Source organism: Leuciscus leuciscus (genome assembly GCF_965113295.1).
Source record: "Leuciscus leuciscus genome assembly, chromosome: 16".
In the NCBI taxonomy this organism is placed as follows: domain Eukaryota; kingdom Metazoa; phylum Chordata; class Actinopteri; order Cypriniformes; family Leuciscidae; genus Leuciscus; species Leuciscus leuciscus.
The window spans coordinates 260001-277500 of NC_138740.1; the positions used below are offsets into that span (position 1 = coordinate 260001).

General features: G+C 43.8%; 2 protein-coding genes across 2 annotated transcripts in view; both read right to left on the bottom strand.

Annotated features, from left to right (window-relative positions):
• Positions 1–954, bottom strand: part of acsl6 (acyl-CoA synthetase long chain family member 6) — a 52764-nt gene extending 51810 nt beyond the window's left edge. Inside the window, exon 1 of the mRNA XM_082141281.1 lies at positions 562–954. Coding sequence (XP_081997407.1) covers positions 562–607 — 46 coding nt within the window. The 5' untranslated portion in view covers positions 608–954. The remainder of the gene's footprint in view (positions 1–561) is intronic.
• A 3827-nt stretch (positions 955–4781) lies between these two features.
• Positions 4782–16020, bottom strand: LOC309477571 (uncharacterized protein; the record flags this gene model as incomplete). The annotated part of the gene is made up of 3 exons (XM_082140845.1): positions 4782–4843; positions 8264–8882; positions 15496–16020. The coding sequence occupies 3 exons, from the start codon at positions 16018–16020 to the stop codon at positions 4782–4784; spliced, it is 1206 nt and encodes a 401-aa protein (XP_081996971.1).
• Positions 16021–17500: the final 1480 nt, after the last annotated feature.

Consider the following 17500-nt stretch of genomic DNA (forward strand, 5'->3'; position numbering starts at 1 on the left):
CCCGCAGAAGTCGTAGTAGAGCAGTGCAGTGAGCAGTGGGCGGGGTCAGCACCTCTGCGCTGGACAGCTCCGCCAATCAGGAGGCGCGCTCGCCCGTGACGTCAGCGGTCCCTGCGTAACAATGTAGCACGACACCGGCAAACTAGCCGCTTTAAAAGACGTGCTATAAAATGCGGCCCTTACACGAACATAGCAGAAATGTGACCCATATCTGTCTCCTGTCACTACATGTCACACACACGAAGTCATTCTCACATATTAACGCGTCGCGTGAGATCTATGCCGTATAACAGAAAACATCACGATCAGCATCTCGCGCGCTGCAGCGAATACGCGCTCGTTTCCCGCGGCTCGGGTTAATAAAGCAGGCGAATGTTAATAGAACAGCGTTTCGAATAGCGATCTGAGCTATAGAGACCAGTGAGGCTTCGAGACACGACAGGATTTGAGATCCTGAGCCTTTATAATGTCCAGCTCAGGCACTGCGGCACTGGCGTGTCTCGCGATCGGGTGGTGTGTTCAGATCACCTGCAGAATAAACCAGTATAACGGAACACTCACCTAGAACAACCCACACAGATCCAGCGACTAAAGCGAAGGCGAGCATGTCTCAGTCATGGAGAGTGTAGTTCAGTCCGACACACTGCTGCATGGAGAGAGAGAGAGAGAGAGAGAGAGAGAGAGAGAGAGAGAGAGAGAGAGAGAGAGAGATGCTGGTCCACAGGCCCGAGAGCGACAGACAGGTCTGAGTCTCACCTCCTGTCTCCTCCCTCACGCGAGGAGGAGGAGGAGGAGGATGAGGATGATGATGATGATGCGCCTATAGGAAGAGATGCTGCTGCTGCTGGATGATTCCTGGAACGTCACGAGTGAATTTACTCAGCATTAATAAAATCAGGCTTCTTCTATTTTTATCATCAGGAACTGTTCAGCTCATCTAACTTTTACTAATACTCCCATTCCCGTGCGACCTAATCTACTGCTTTGTGTAGTCATGATTTATTTTTATTTTTTTGCATTTTCAGAGATTATTTTCTGTCTATGAGAAAAGTAATACGGTGTGTTTATATTTCATCTGTGATTTTTTTTTATATATATATTTTTTTTGATGAAGTGATATCGTACTCTTATCAGTCTATCTCTTGCTCCGTCAGCCATTCACCGGTCCCCGCAGGAATCACGTGACCCTCGGCCCCGCCCCTCCTGTTTAACCTTGAGCGGCTCTCCTTCTCATCCAGAGACGGCAGGTCACGTGATCGAACGCTTATCACACGCGTTCAAGAATCAAAGTTTCCAGACACACATATCAAATGCACGTGCATGTGTAAACACAGATGTCGAGTGCTTTATCACATAATAATGACATCTTTGTGTTGAGACACTTTTCCTTATTTGCTGGTGAATGAGTAAAACACAGGAGAGAAAGAGAGATTTGTTGCAGAGAAGGACAGGCTGACAGTGACGCAGTGCTGTGGATTTGCCACTCAATCCAATGTCACCGAGCTGTTAAAGCAGATGGCGAGTGGAGATTTACTCAAGCTCCTCTCTCAATACTCTACTGCCAGTGTGAACGGGTGTGTGTGTCTGAATCAATGCTTTCCTGTCATGTGATTGGCAGACCATATCCATCCTTTGTAACTAACAATGCTCCATAAACCAGCAATTCCAGGGCAGGCCTTATTTTTGCAGGAAAGTTTAATTTTTTGGGGTTTTTTTTGCATAAAATGTACAGCAAGTCATACAGAACAGTGCAATGTAAATATCTATAGCACACACAATCATGTGTAAAACCTGATGAGTTAGGGTTAGGGTCAGTGTGTACTCAGACACCAGTCTCTCTTCTCATGCAGGGTTAGCTGGAACATAGTCTTTCTTCTGGAACATTATAGATCGTGTCGCCAGTAACAGCCGAGAGCCTGGGAACCGCAGGGAGAAACGTGTGGAATGATAAAGCCAGATTGATCAGGTAAAGGATCTTTAAGGAAATTAAATTCTTCAAACAAAAACCAAATTGCTTCACCTTCACTACATTAAAATATTCTCGTTACTGCCTGATTGCTTACAATTCTGTCATGTTAGTCTAGTAGTGTTTGTGTATTTAGGCCCGAGTGTGTGTCATGAATCAGCATATGTGTGCATGTATTCACTGGTCACTACACACTGGCTCACTACACACTGGCTCACTACACACACTGGCTCACTACACACACTGGCTCACTACTGGCTCACTACACACTGGCTCACTACACTGGCTTACTACACACACTGGCTCACTACACACACTGGCTCACTACTGGCTCACTACACACTGGCTCACTACACACACTGGCTCACTACTGGCTCACTACACACTGGCTCACTACACACACTGGCTCACTACTGGCTCACTACACACTGGCTCACTACACTGGCTTACTACACACACTGGCTCACTACACACACTGGCTCACTACACACACTGGCTCACTACACACTGACTACGTCATCACGTTGAAAGGTCACGCCGGCGCCGGCAGAAGTACCGCCCCACTGTTTACAATGCGACCGTACATAGGAGGATAGTTCAAATAGTATTGTTTGCTATTATATATATAGTAATAGTATTCAGTGAATATGAATATGAATAGTATATGAATAATATTCTGATGAATATGAATAGTAGTTCAAATAGTATTGCCGGCGCCGGCGTGACCTTTCAACGTGATGACGTAGTTCCCTGTCCGTTTGTTGATCAGCTCAATCCCAACTATTGAAGGTAAAAAGTCTATAAATTATATATTTTTTTGTGAAAATGACCTATCGTTTCGCTAGATAACAACCTCTTCTTCAGCTGTGATCGCGTACAGCCCGTTTAAACACTTCAAAGACTTTTGAAACTGCATTGATTTGGACTTGGAAAAACGATGGTAACCAATGAAGTCCATTGTTAGAAGAAAAATCCAGAAATGTTTTCCTCAAAAAACATGATTTCTCTCCCACTGAGGAAAGAAAGACATGGATATCTTGAATGGCATTGGGGTGAGTAAATTATTTGGAAATTTTCATTTTGGGGTGAACTAATCCTTTAAAGAAGACTAAAGAAAAGTCCAACACTGTGGTACAGCGAGCACACTCAGGCCCTTAAGAGAGTAGCCAGAAAAATGGAGTGCAACTGGAAGAAAACAAAACTAGAGGTATTTCGCATTTCATGGAAAGAGAGCTCGATTGCATACAGAGAGGCCTTAAAAGCTGCTAGATCTGCTTATTTTTCAACCCTATTAGAAGAAAATAAACATAATCCTAGGCATTTATTTGAAACAGTGGCTAAACTAACGAAAAATAAAGCTTCAAGCCCAGAAGTTTCCAAGCAGCACAGCAGTAATGACTTCATGAACTTCTTCACTTATAAGATTGATGATATCAGGGACAAAATCATAACTATGCAACCGTCTACTACAGTATCGCATCAGGCAGTGCATTGTAGTCTCCTTGAAGAAAAATTTGATTCATTTATTACTATAGGAGAGGAAGAATTCGTTAAACTCGTTAAATCATCTAAATCGACAACATGTACAGTATGTTAGACCCTATACCGACTAAGCTACTGAAAGAGATGCTTCCAGAGGTCATAGATCCTCTTCTTACTATCATCAATTCATCTTTGTCTCTAGGATACGTACCAAAAACCTTTAAGCTGGCTATGATAAAACCGCTTGTTAAAAAACGCAACTTGATCCTACAGAATTAGTCAATTATAGGCCGATCTCAAATCTACCCTTTCTGTCAAAGATACTAGAAAAGGCAGTATCTTCACAACTATGTTCCTTTTTAGAAAGAAATGGTATCTGCGAGGATTTCCAGTCAGGATTTAGACCGTACCATAGTACTGAGACAGCTGTCATTAAGAGTCACAAATGATTTACTCTTATCATCCGATCGTGGTTGTATCTCTCTATTAGTGTTACTCGATCTTAGTGCTGCATTTGACACTATTGACCACAACATTCTTTTAAATAGACTAGAAAATTATGTTGGCATTAGTGGAATTGCATTAGCATGGTTTAAATCATACTTATCTGACCATTATCAGTTTGTAGCAGTAAATGAAGAGATGTCATATCGATCACAAGTTCAGTATGGAGTACCACAAGGCCGCATTCTTCCATCTTAAAAATATATCTGGGGGTGGTGGTGGCACAATGGATAAGACACATGCCTTTGGTGTGAGAGACCCGGGTTCGAATCCACTGTGAGACACCAATGTGTCCCTGAGCAAGACACTTAACCCCTAGTTGCTCCAGAGGCGTGTGACCTCTGACATATTTAGCAATTGTAAGTCGCTTTGGATAAAAGCGTCAGCTAAATGAATAAATGTAAATGTAAATATCTAAATTATGCCATATGCTCTCATTGACAAATGCGGAACAATTAGTTCATGCATTCATGACCTCAAGGCTAGATGTCACGATTTTGGGTTTGTTCTTGTCATGTTTCTGTGTCTTGTCATGCTTCATGTCTGTCATGTGATTCCCTGTTTGTCATGTGATCCTGCCATGTGTCTTGTCTTGTCACAGGTGTCCCTTGTCTTGTCTTTAGTCTGTGTATTTAAACCCTCATGTTTGTCATGTGTCTTTGTCTAGTATTAATTCTTGTAACCACTGTTGTGCTAGTTTATGTTCATAGCTTTTTCTCTTGTTTCATGCCACGCCATGCTTTTGTTTCATGTTTTTTGGATTATTTTGTCAATAAAGCTGCACTTGGGTTCTCAAGGGTTGCCTTCACTGGATCCTTCTTACAGAATACTAGACCATCAACCATGAACCCAGCAGCTTCCCTCTTTCGTTTATGCCAGGGAAATCGTCCTCTGGAGGAATATGTGGAGGAATTTTGTGAACTATGCTATCAGGTAGAATTTAACGATGTGGCTCTAAAGGACATTTTTCGTTTTGGCCTGAATGAACACTCTCTGTCAGTTCAAAGCTAGACTAAAAACACATCTCTTTGACCTAGCATACACATAACACATTATAGACTTCTATAATTCAATGTTAGGTTGCATAGATCAGGTCAGCCGGAACCGGGAACACTTCCCATAAATCCTGATGTACTCGTTACATCATAAGAAGAATGGCATCTACGCTAATATTAGTCTCTCTGTTTATCCCAAGGTTTACCGCAGGCCGCCAGATCCAGGCTGTATCCAGATCTGATGAAGGACCTGCGCCTGGACACACTCACACACACACACACACACACACACACACACACTCCAGATCTGATGAAGGACCTGCGCCTGGACGCGACGACAGCGCAGTCCTGAAATGTCAACTAGTCTCTCCCCTGTGAAGGCCTCCCTCCCTTTACCTCTCTACAGATAAAGCGTTGTCGGATAATTCCGGTTCGCAATAAAAAAAGCGATAAAAATTCTGTATTATTCATTTTAAGGCCAGACAAGTAGTTTGTTGAGGGTTGATTTGTAGGGAAGGACTACACGCCTGCGCACATATATTCAAACACACATACCTATAGACTGAACTCGTAATACGCATGTGCACGCCATCAGCGTTCTCACTGGTTCACGTTTTTGAAGTTTGCGCAGAAAGAACTTAAGAGTTTTCTGTGAAAACGGTGTTGTGTTAGCGGCCCCTAAGTTAATAACTAATGATCGTTGCGACCAGGGGGCCAATGTTTTGGAAAACATTGAAGCTTCCCCGGGCGCCGCCATTGATTAGCGGACCCCCACCTGCTGTTAGCAATCCATTGACTCCCATTCATTTTGGTGTCACTTTGACAGCAAATAACTTTACATCTGAGGCATTTAAAGACTCCATTTGTCCATTATCTATTTCTAAAGAAACGTAAGTATAAGAAAGAAATGTATAAAAGGCTCCATTACCTTGTATCTTACGTTATGGCCCCGTAGAAGCAGTTTTTGTAAAAATAGGCTAACGATTGCGTCATAACCACGCGACTCTCTGTCGCACAGTAGAGAGATTACCGTATGGACAGGAGGAGAAGCTCGCGGGCAATCGGGGGAACGTGGAGGCAAAATGACAAAATAATTAATCAGAATACTTAGCAAAAGTTGCTCCTGCTCCTAGCTCACGGACACCTCCTACTCACACTCTCCGTCTCTGCAAGATTCGGAAGGGAATGATTCAGATTTCTCTTGGCACAGCTACTAGAAGACAGACGGGTTGCTCACGTCACATCTACGTCATCAAGCTCAGTTTGAGTCTGCACAGTACGCTCAGCCATCAGGAAGTGAGAGCTTCTAATTGACTTCACTTGTCTCCATTGAATCCAATGGGGTCGCTGTGTCCATTTATTTTACTGTCTATGGTTGCGACGGAAGTGAATCAATCAAACTAACTTTAGCTGGACAATAACTTTATTCTAGAGCTGCTGTAAAGCCAAAACAATCTCTGTTACTTTAATTTCCTATTATCACTGTAAAGCCGCTTTGGAACAATCTACATTGTTAAATGAAGATGACTTGATTTCCTATTCTTACTCATACTCTTACTCCTCTTACTCATACTCATATTCTTCCTCCTCTTTCAAATACTCTTCCTCCTCTTCCTCCTCTTACACATCCTCTTCCTCCTTTTACTCATCCTCTTCCTCCTTTTTCTCATACTTTTCCTCCTCTTACACATACTCTTATCCTCTTCCTCCTCTTCTTCATCCTCCTCCTCTTTTTACACATACTCTTCCTCCTCTTACTCATACTCCTCCTCTAACAAATACTTTTCTTCCTCTTACAAATAATCTTCCTCCTCTTACTCGTACTCTTACTCATCCCCCTGTTACTCATCTTCTTCCTCCTCTTACTCATACTCTTTCTCCTCTTCCTCATACTCTTCCTCTTCCTCCTCCTACACATTCTCTTCCTGCTCCTACTCATACTCTTCCTCCACTTACAAATACTCTTCCTCCTCTTAAACATTCCCTCCTCTTACACATTCCCTCCTCTTACACATTCTCTTCCTCCTCTTACTCAAACTCTTCCTCCTCTTACACATACTCTTCCTCCTCCTACACATTATCTTTCTCCTCTTACACATACTCTTCCTTCTCTTACACATTCTCTTCCCCCTCCTACTCATACTCTTCCTCCTCTTACAAATACTCTTCCTCCTCTTACACATTCTCTTCCTCCTCTTACTCAGACTCTTCCTCCTCTTACACATACTCTTCCTCCTCTTACACATTCTCGTTTTCCTCTTACTAATACCCTTCCTCCTCTTACACATTCTCTTCCTCCTCTTATTCATGCTCTTCCTCCTCTTTCATGTACTCTTCCTCCTCTTACACATTCTCTTCCTCCTCCAACACATTCCCTCCTCTTACACATTCCCTCCTCTTACACATTCTCTTCCTCCTCTTACTCAAACTCTTCCTCCTCTTTCTCAAACTCTTCCTCCTCTTACACATACTCTTCCTCCTCCTACACATTATCTTTCTCCTCTTACACATACTCTTCCTTCTCTTACACATTCTCTTCCCCCTCCTACTCATACACTTCCTCCTCTTACAAATACTCTTCCTCCTCTTACACATTCTCTTCCTCCTCTTACTCAAACTCTTCCTCCTCTTACACATACTCTTCCTCCTCTTACACATTCTCCTTTTCCTCTTACTAATACCCTTCCTCCTCTTACACATTCTCTTCCTCCTCTTATTCATGCTCTTCCTCCTCTTTCATGTACTCTTCCTCCTCTTACACATTATCTTTCTCCTCTTACACATACTCTACCTTCTCTTACACATTCTCTTCCCCCTCCTACTCATACGCTTCCTCCTCTTACAAATACTCTTCCTCCTCTTACACATTCGCTTCCTCTTACTCAAACTCTTCCTCCTCATACTCATACTCTTCCTCCTCTTACACATTCTCTTTTTCCTCTTACTAATACCCTTTCTCCTCTTACACATACTGTTCCTCCTCTTACACATTCTCTTTTTCCTCTTACTAATACCCTATCTCCTCTTACACATACTGTTCCTCCACTTACGCATACTGTACTCTTCCTCCTCTTACACATTCTCTTTTTCCTCTTACTAATACCCTTCCTCCTCTTACACATTCTCTTCCTCCTCTTATTCATGCTCTTCCTCCTCTTTCACATACTCCTCCTCCTCCTCTTACACATTCTCTTCCTCCTCCTACACATTATCTTTCTCCTCTTACACATACTCTACCTTCTCTTACACATTCTCTTCCTCCTCTTACAAATACTCTTCCTCCTCTTATACATTCTCTTCCTCCTCTTCCTCATACTCTTCCTCCTCTTACTCTTACACATTTTCTTCCTCCTCTTACCCAAACTCTTCCTCCTCTTACACATACTCTTTCTGCTCTTACACATACTCTTCCTCCTCTTACACATACTCTTCCTCCTCTTACTCTTACACATACTTTTCCTCCTCTTACACATACTCTTCCTGCTCTTACTCCTCTTACACATACTCTTTCTGCTCTTACACATACTCTTCCTCCTCTTACATATTATCTTCCTCCTCTTACACATTATCTTCCTCCTCTTACCCAAACTCTTCCTCCTCTTACACATACTCTTCCTCCTCTTACACATACTCTTTCTGCTCTTACACATACTCTTCCTCCTCTTACTCTTACACATACTTTTCCTCCTCTTACACATACACTTCCTGCTCTTACTCCTCTTACACATACTCTTTCTGCTCTTACACATTCTCATCCTCCTCTTACACATTATCTTCCTCCTCTTACACATTATCTTCCTCCTCTTACCCAAACTCTTCCTCCTCTTACACATACTCTTCCTCCTCTTACACATACTCTTCTTCCTCTTACACATACTCTTCCTCCTCTTACTCTTACACATACTTTTCCTCCTCTTACACATACTCTTCCTGCTCTTACTCCTCTTACACATACTCTTCCTGCTCTTACTCCTCTTACACATACTCTTTCTGCTCTTACACATACTCTTCCTCCCCTTACACATACTCTTTCTGCTCTTATACATACTCTTCCTCCTCTTACACGTACTCTTTCTGCTCTTACACATTCTCATCCTCCTCTTACACATTATCTTCCTCCTCTTACTCAAACTCTTCCTGCTCTTACACATACTATTCCTCCTCTTGCACTTACTGTTTCTGCTCTTACACATTCTCATCCTCCTCTTACACATTATCTTCCTCCTCTTACACATTATTTTCCTCCTCTTACCCAAACTCTTCCTCCTCTTACACATACTCTTCCTCCTCTTACACATACTCTTTCTGCTCTTACACATACTCTTCCTCCTCTTACACATACTCTTCCTCCTCTTACTCTTACACATACTTTTCCTCTGTATTCATAAAAGAGTAGGCGAGAATTACCTGGGTGACGTACTAATTATCGCGAGATTCGGACGTACGTATACTTATAGTGCGTTCAAGAGTAGGCGAGAAGTTCCCGGATGGCTTACTGCTTCTGGCCAGATTTTCGAGTGCTCAATCTGATGGATACTTTTCTATCCCAGGAGGCCACGCGAGAGGATACGTCATTATCAAACATCGCAGAGATCAGCAACGCGGGTGCTTTCAAATGTGAGTAAACACGGTTCCTTGTGTTAAAATTGCATGTGTTGAACTACTGTAGAGTAAACTGTTGAATTGTTGAAGCTGTAAAGACGTTACACAGTATAGCATAGTTGTGATTTTGCTGTAAAAACACGTTTTATTATGTATAGCTAACAGGGGAGCTCCAGTAAGGACACGTAAGTTACGTCTCTAAAGTGGATTTACATGAACCATATACATCTTAAAGACGCTTATTTTAAATGTCTATTTACATCTGACGGGAAAATCTTCTATAAGTATTGCAGAAGAGCACATCACAACATGAAGTAGACATCTGAGTGATGAATGTGTGCTATTTTGTAGAACAAATCTATAAAGTAACTAATCATAAATTCCAATTTTATTTGTCCATTAGTACTACTGATAAATTGAGGAACATTTATGTTGGATAAAAAGTTAAAACAACCTCAACATGTAAATGTAGTGTTGAGTTCATAAATCACAGAGGTAATGTGAATCTTGTCTGGATGTTACAGGGACAGATGAACACGTGTGTGTTTGAGCGCATAAATCACAGAGGTAACGTGAATCTTGTCTGGATGTTACAGGGTCAGATGAACACGTGTGTGTTTGCAGTGGAGAGAGGCTCATGAAGCTGAATGCTGCCATCAAAGGCTTTGAGTGACACTACAGAAATGAATAACAACTATTTAAATATTAAGTTGTAGTTTATTTTAATTATTGTAATTTCAAACAGAGCTATTACAGCACTTTTCTGATTCTTGATTTCTGTGCATTTGCTGCACAGCTTTTGTGGTGGAGCAGGACCTGCAAGGGAAGATGACGGCAGCATTTGTGAAAAGCCTTTGTCTTCTAAATAATACTGAAATCAAATGACATTGTGCTGTTAAAATGACTGCTTTTGTGTTATGTTTGTGCATTTTTGTAGGATCTGATATGTCAGCAGGCTGGTGTGAGCACTGAGGATGAGGAGCCCAGAGCTGAATCCTGGAGATGGTGCCATGGATGAGTCCCTCCATCACTCCACCTGCTCTAACGAGACCCTCCATTACTCCACCTGCCCTTACGAGACCCTCCATCACTCCACCTGCTCTTACGAGACCCTCCATCACTCCACCTGCTCTTACAAGACCCTCCATCACTCCACCTGCCCTTACGAGACCCTCCATCACTCCACCTGCTCTTATGAGTCCCTCCATCACTCCACCTGCCCTTACGAGACCCTCCATCACTCCACCGGCCCTTATGAGTCCCTCCATCACTCCACCTGTCCTTACGAGACCCTCCATCACTCCACCTGCTCTTACGAGACCCTCCATCACTCCACCTGTCCTTACGAGACCCTCCATTACTCCACCTGCCCTTACGAGACCCTCCATCACTCCACCTGCTCTTATGAGTCCCTCCATCACTCCACCTGCCCTTACGAGACCCTCCATCACTCCACCTGCTCTTACGAGACCCTCCATCACTCCACCTGCTCTTACGAGACCCACCATCACTCCACCTGCTCTTACAAGACCCTCCATCACTCCACCTGCTCTTATGAGTCCCTCCATCACTCCACCTGCCCTTATGAGTCCCTCCATCACTCCACCTGCCCTTACGAGACCCTCCATCACTCCACCTGCCCTTACGAGACCCTCCATCACTCCACCTGCCCTTATGAGACCCTCCATTACTCCACCTGTCCTTATGAGACCCTCCATCACTCCACCTGTCCTTACGAGACCCTCCATCACTCCACCTGCCCTTATGATACCCTCCATTACTCCACCCTTCCCTTACGAGACCCACCATCACTCCACCTGTCCTTACGAGACCCTCCATCACTCCACCTGCTCTTATGAATCCCTCCATTACTCCACCTGCCCTTACGAGACCCTCCATCACTCCACCTGCTCTTATGAGACCCTCCATCACTCCACCTGCCCTTACGAGACCCTCCATCACTCCACCTGCCCTTATGAGTCCCTCCAGCACTCCACCTGCTCTTATGAGTCCCTCCATCACTTCACCTGCCCTTACGAGACCCTCCATCACTCCACCTGCTCTTATGAGACCCTCCATCACTCCACCTGCCCTTACGAGACCCTCCATCACTCCACCTGCCCTTACGAGTCCCTCCATCACTCCACCTGCTCTTACGAGATCCTCCATCACTCCACCTGCCCTTACGAGACCCTCCATCACTCCACCTGCTCTTATGAGTCCCTCCATCACTCCACCTGCCCTTACGAGACCCTCCATCACTCCACCTGCTCTTACGAGACCCTCCATCACTCCACCTGCTCTTACGAGACCCACCATCACTCCACCTGCTCTTACAAGACCCTCCATCACTCCACCTGCTCTTATGAGTCCCTCCATCACTCCACCTGCCCTTATGAGTCCCTCCATCACTCCACCTGCCCTTACGAGACCCTCCATCACTCCACCTGCCCTTACGAGACCCTCCATCACTCCACCTGCCCTTATGAGACCCTCCATTACTCCACCTGTCCTTATGAGACCCTCCATCACTCCACCTGTCCTTACGAGACCCTCCATCACTCCACCTGCCCTTATGATACCCTCCATTACTCCACCCTTCCCTTACGAGACCCACCATCACTCCACCTGTCCTTACGAGACCCTCCATCACTCCACCTGCTCTTATGAATCCCTCCATTACTCCACCTGCCCTTACGAGACCCTCCATCACTCCACCTGCTCTTATGAGACCCTCCATCACTCCACCTGCCCTTACGAGACCCTCCATCACTCCACCTGCCCTTATGAGTCCCTCCAGCACTCCACCTGCTCTTATGAGTCCCTCCATCACTTCACCTGCCCTTACGAGACCCTCCATCACTCCACCTGCTCTTATGAGACCCTCCATCACTCCACCTGCCCTTATGAGTCCCTCCAGCACTCCACCTGCTCTTACGAGACCCTCCATCACTCCACCTGCTCTTATGAGACCCTCCATCACTCCACCTGCCCTTACGAGTCCCTCCATCACTCCACCTGCTCTTACGAGATCCTCCATCACTCCACCTGCTCTTACGAGACCCTCCATCACTCCACCTGCCCTTACGAGACCCTCCATCACTCCACCTGCTCTTACGAGACCCTCCATCACTCCACCTGCTCTTACGAGACCCACCATCACTCCTCCTGCTCTTACGAGACCCTCCATCACTCCACCTGCTCTTATGAGTCCCTCCATCACTCCACCTGCCCTTATGAGTCCCTCCATCACTCCACCTGCCCTTACGAGACCCTCCATCACTCCACCTGCCCTTACGAGACCCTCCATCACTCCACCTGCCCTTATGAGACCCTCCATTACTCCACCTGTCCTTATGAGACCCTCCATCACTCCACCTGTCCTTACGAGACCCTCCATCACTCCACCTGCCCTTATGATACCCTCCATTACTCCACCCTTCCCTTACGAGACCCACCATCACTCCACCTGTCCTTACGAGACCCTCCATCACTCCACCTGCTCTTATGAATCCCTCCATTACTCCACCTGCCCTTACGAGACCCTCCATCACTCCACCTGCTCTTATGAGACCCTCCATCACTCCACCTGCCCTTACGAGACCCTCCATCACTCCACCTGCCCTTATGAGTCCCTCCAGCACTCCACCTGCTCTTATGAGTCCCTCCATCACTTCACCTGCCCTTACGAGACCCTCCATCACTCCACCTGCTCTTATGAGACCCTCCATCACTCCACCTGCCCTTACGAGACCCTCCATCACTCCACCTGCCCTTACGAGACCCTCCATCACTCCACCTGCCCTTACGAGTCCCTCCATCACTCCACCTGCCCTTACGAGACCGTCCATCACTCCACCTGCCCTTACGAATCCCACCATCACTCCACCTGCCCTTATGAGTCCCACCATCACTCCAGCTGCCCTTATGAGTCCCTCCATCACTCCACCTGCTCTTACGAGACCCTCCATCACTCCACCTGCCCTTATGAGCCCCTCCATCACTCCACCTGCCCTTACGAGACCCTCCATCACTCCACCTGCTCTTATGAGACCCTCCATCACTCCACCTGCCCTTACGAGACCCTCCATCACTCCACCTGCCCTTATGAGTCCCTCCAGCACTCCACCTGCCCTTACGAGACCCTCCATCACTCCACCTGCTCTTATGAGACCCTCCATCACTCCACCTGCCCTTATGAGATCCTCCATCACTCCACCTGCTCTTATGAGTCCCTCCATCACTCCTCCTGTCCTTACGAGACCCCCCATCACTCCACCTGCTCTTATGAGACCCTCCATCACTCCACCTGCTCTTATGAGTCCCTCCATCACTCCACCTGCCCTTATGAGTCCCTCCAGCACTCCACCTGCTCTTATGAATCCCTCCATCACTCCACCTGCCCTTACGAGACCCTCCATCACTCCACCTGCCCTTATGAGATCCTCCATCACTCCACCTGCCCTTATGAGATCCTCCATCACTCCAGCTGCCCTTACGAGACCCACCATCACTTTCCCATGCCCTTATTGCCTCAGATTGTGAAGCACAACACATCACGCAACAACCTCCGGCACGAAGGAACGGCTCACCTCTGGCGGTCAGCTGATTCATCAGAATAAAGCCGCAGAATGGGAACCGCTGTGTTGAGACGGCTGAAGGATGTGGGGTTCAGCGCCTGTAGCCTACATACATGATTGAATAAAGCTTTGTTTCATGTGTTGACTTGTATATGCATTTGTTTATTGTGTGATGGTGACTTTCATTCATTCTTTGACTAATTTATTAATATTTCTCATTGTCAGTAAATAAAATATAATTATTTAATTAATTAATGGTTTAATTAATTGTTTGAATGAAAATGTAGATATGTTCACTATATGCACATCTAGAGTATTCATGCATAGCTATGTCACATGACATTCATTACATTTATTTTATTTTTTTATTATATTTTATATCATTTTCAGTAAAAAGTAATATAATTAAGTATTGGTCAGCATTTATCGTTGTTATTATTGTATGTTTTGGGGTTGGATAGCAATGCAGTTCATTCTGGGGTAATATTCATTTTTAATATTAATGATACTTACATTGTTCGAGTATAAAATCAACAGTTTTCTCCAAAGGTGAATCTTCTCACAGCTGCCCTTCTCCTTTGTGCAGACATTACAAACGCTGAGGAAACCAGTTCTAGGTAGGGCTGTCGAGTTACGGATGTTATGAGGTATATACAGTATATATATCAATCATGGGTTTGCATACTTAATATGAGATTTTATACACAGGAAAAAAGAACCTACAAGGTTGATTATCTTAATATATATTTTATTAAATAATTCATTATAATACATTTAAAAAATGCATTTTTTGTTATTTATAGGCCTGAGGGATGAAACGAGAGTTAAATTCAACAAGAAAAAGAGGAAAACATAAAGCAGTAAGCCACTTTTGCTTGTGGATGAAAATGTTTGGATATAAAATAGAGAAATTAACAACATATTCAAGAGATGACAATTTTAGGATTTCGTAATAAAAATAAATAATATCGTTAAGGATAAAACGGTGGGTCACATTAGTAGGGTTAAATATAAGAACTTAAATCAACCTTAAATCTATTCACAAAATAAATGGGCAGCAGTTTCTTCAAAAAGACCACAAAATGAGCAAGTTTAATCAATATCAAGATATTTACAGATAGATGAATTAAACGTGTCATTCAAAGCTTTTTAGTTGTTGCGCTTGTGATAACGCGTCGTAGGTCACATGATAACGTCAACATGGCAGATGTCCGGTTCGCATTCATACTCTGGAGATCTACGAGATCTGGCTATAAAGTACCTACTCTTTTAGCGCTCGTTAAGTAAGTACTTATTGAAATTAAGTACCTACTCATTGAGTATGCGGTTTCGAACGCAGCCAGGCTCTTCCTCCTCTTATTCGTACACATACTATTCCTCCTCTCTTCCTCCTCTTACACATACTCTTCCTCCTCTTACTCTTACACATGCTCTTCCTCCTCTTACACATACTCTTCCTCCTCTTACTCTTACACATCCTCTTCCCCCTCTTACACATACTCTTCCTCCTCTTACTCTTACACATACTCTTCCTCCTCTTACACATCCTCTTCCTCCTCTTACACATACTCTTCCTCCTCTTACACATGCTCTTCCTCCTCTTACACATACTCTTCCTCCTCTTAGTCTTACACATGCTCTTCCTCCTCTTACACATACTCTTCCTCCTCTTACACATACTCTTCCTCCTCTTACTCTTACACATCCTCTTCCCCCTCTTACACATACTCTTCCTCCTCTTACTCTTACACATCCTCTTCCCCCTCTTACACATACTCTTCGTCCTCTTACTCTTACACATCCTCTTCCTCCTCTTACACATCCTCTTCCTCCTCTTCCTCTTACACATACTCTTCCTCCTCTTACACATCCTCTTTCTCCTCTTACACATGTAAGGGTGTAAGGGTCATTTGATTCTTTTTTAAAGATTTTTTTTACAATGAAGGTATTAGATCAGTATAATTCAGGAAATACCTGTAAAATAACAGTGTTTTTCAGAATGTTTTGCTTTAATGTTACAGTTGTTTGGGGGCTGCCAGTCATTTGAACGTTTTATCATTTAACTGTTTTGATACTGTTTAATTACAGATTATATTTGTAATTTTACATAAATTTTTTTATGTAATTTAAGAAAACAGAAAAAATACTGTATGAAAAATGTGAATTACTGGAATTTGTCATTAATGTCACAAATTCACAATACCTAATATAAATTTAATTTACAGATATTATTTGTAATTTTACAGAGTTTTGAGTACAATTTAAAATGAAAGAAAATGATCGTCAAAAATCACAGTTATTTTCTGTAAAATTATTATTATTATTATTATTTCGTTTTTTACAGTGTGATATAAGACAGAGAGAGATTTTTTTTAAGGTTTAAAGCTACTTTAATTTACAACAATTCAATAAAGCCCCTTTCTTCTATTTTCTGTCTTCTATTTTCTGAGAGAGAGAGAGAGAGAGAGAGCGAGAGGGAGAGAGCGAGAGAGAGTGTAGAGAGAGAGAGAGAGAGAGAGCGAGAGAGAGTGGAGAGAGAGAGAGAAAGAGAGAGAGAGAGTGTAGAGAGAGAGAGAGAGAGAGAGAGAGAGAGAGTGTAGAGAGAGAGAGAGAGAGAGAGAGAGAGAGCGAGAGAGAGTGGAGAGAGAGAGAGAGAGAGAGATAGTGTAGAGAGAGAGAGTGTAGAGAGAGAGAGTAGAGAGAGAGAGAGTGTAGAGAGAGAGAGCGAGAAAGAGAGAGAGAGAGAGAGAGAGAGAGAGAGAGAGAGAGAGAGAGAGAGAGCATGTTTCAGCATGTCACAGTGATAGGATATAACAGAGGTTGATGCCAGACTCCAACGGGTGTCATATGTGACGATCTGAGGATCTGGTTTCGGGTTTCCAGGGGAATATCACTGGACGATCCTCGGGAAAACCCAGGAATCCACAGAGCAGAAACTCCGCAGGAAAACCCCGCCTCCTCCCGCGGATAGGACACGCCCCCTTACGTCACATGCTCATTATGTCACATGCTGAGCTTCAGCGAGAGCGCGCATATAACTCACACAGTAGTGTATTCAATATCTCTATTTAACTGCCATTAAAACATTTTTATTTGTATTTTTCCATTGCATACTAAAATATTTTTGGATTGATGTGGGGCGTTTAATTAAGAAAACATTTAACACTGATTTGCAGAGAGAATTTGCCATAATGATACACTTCAATGATCATGGGATTGAAAAACATAATACTTCATACAATTGTTAATATTAATTGGTTTCACATTCATAAAATGAAATGGTCTGACTCCAAATCTAACTTTTCTTGCTTAAAAAGGTGATTTCAGGCTTTATTGTCCTGTTTTGTGTAAAGGCTCAGAGCTCATAGCAT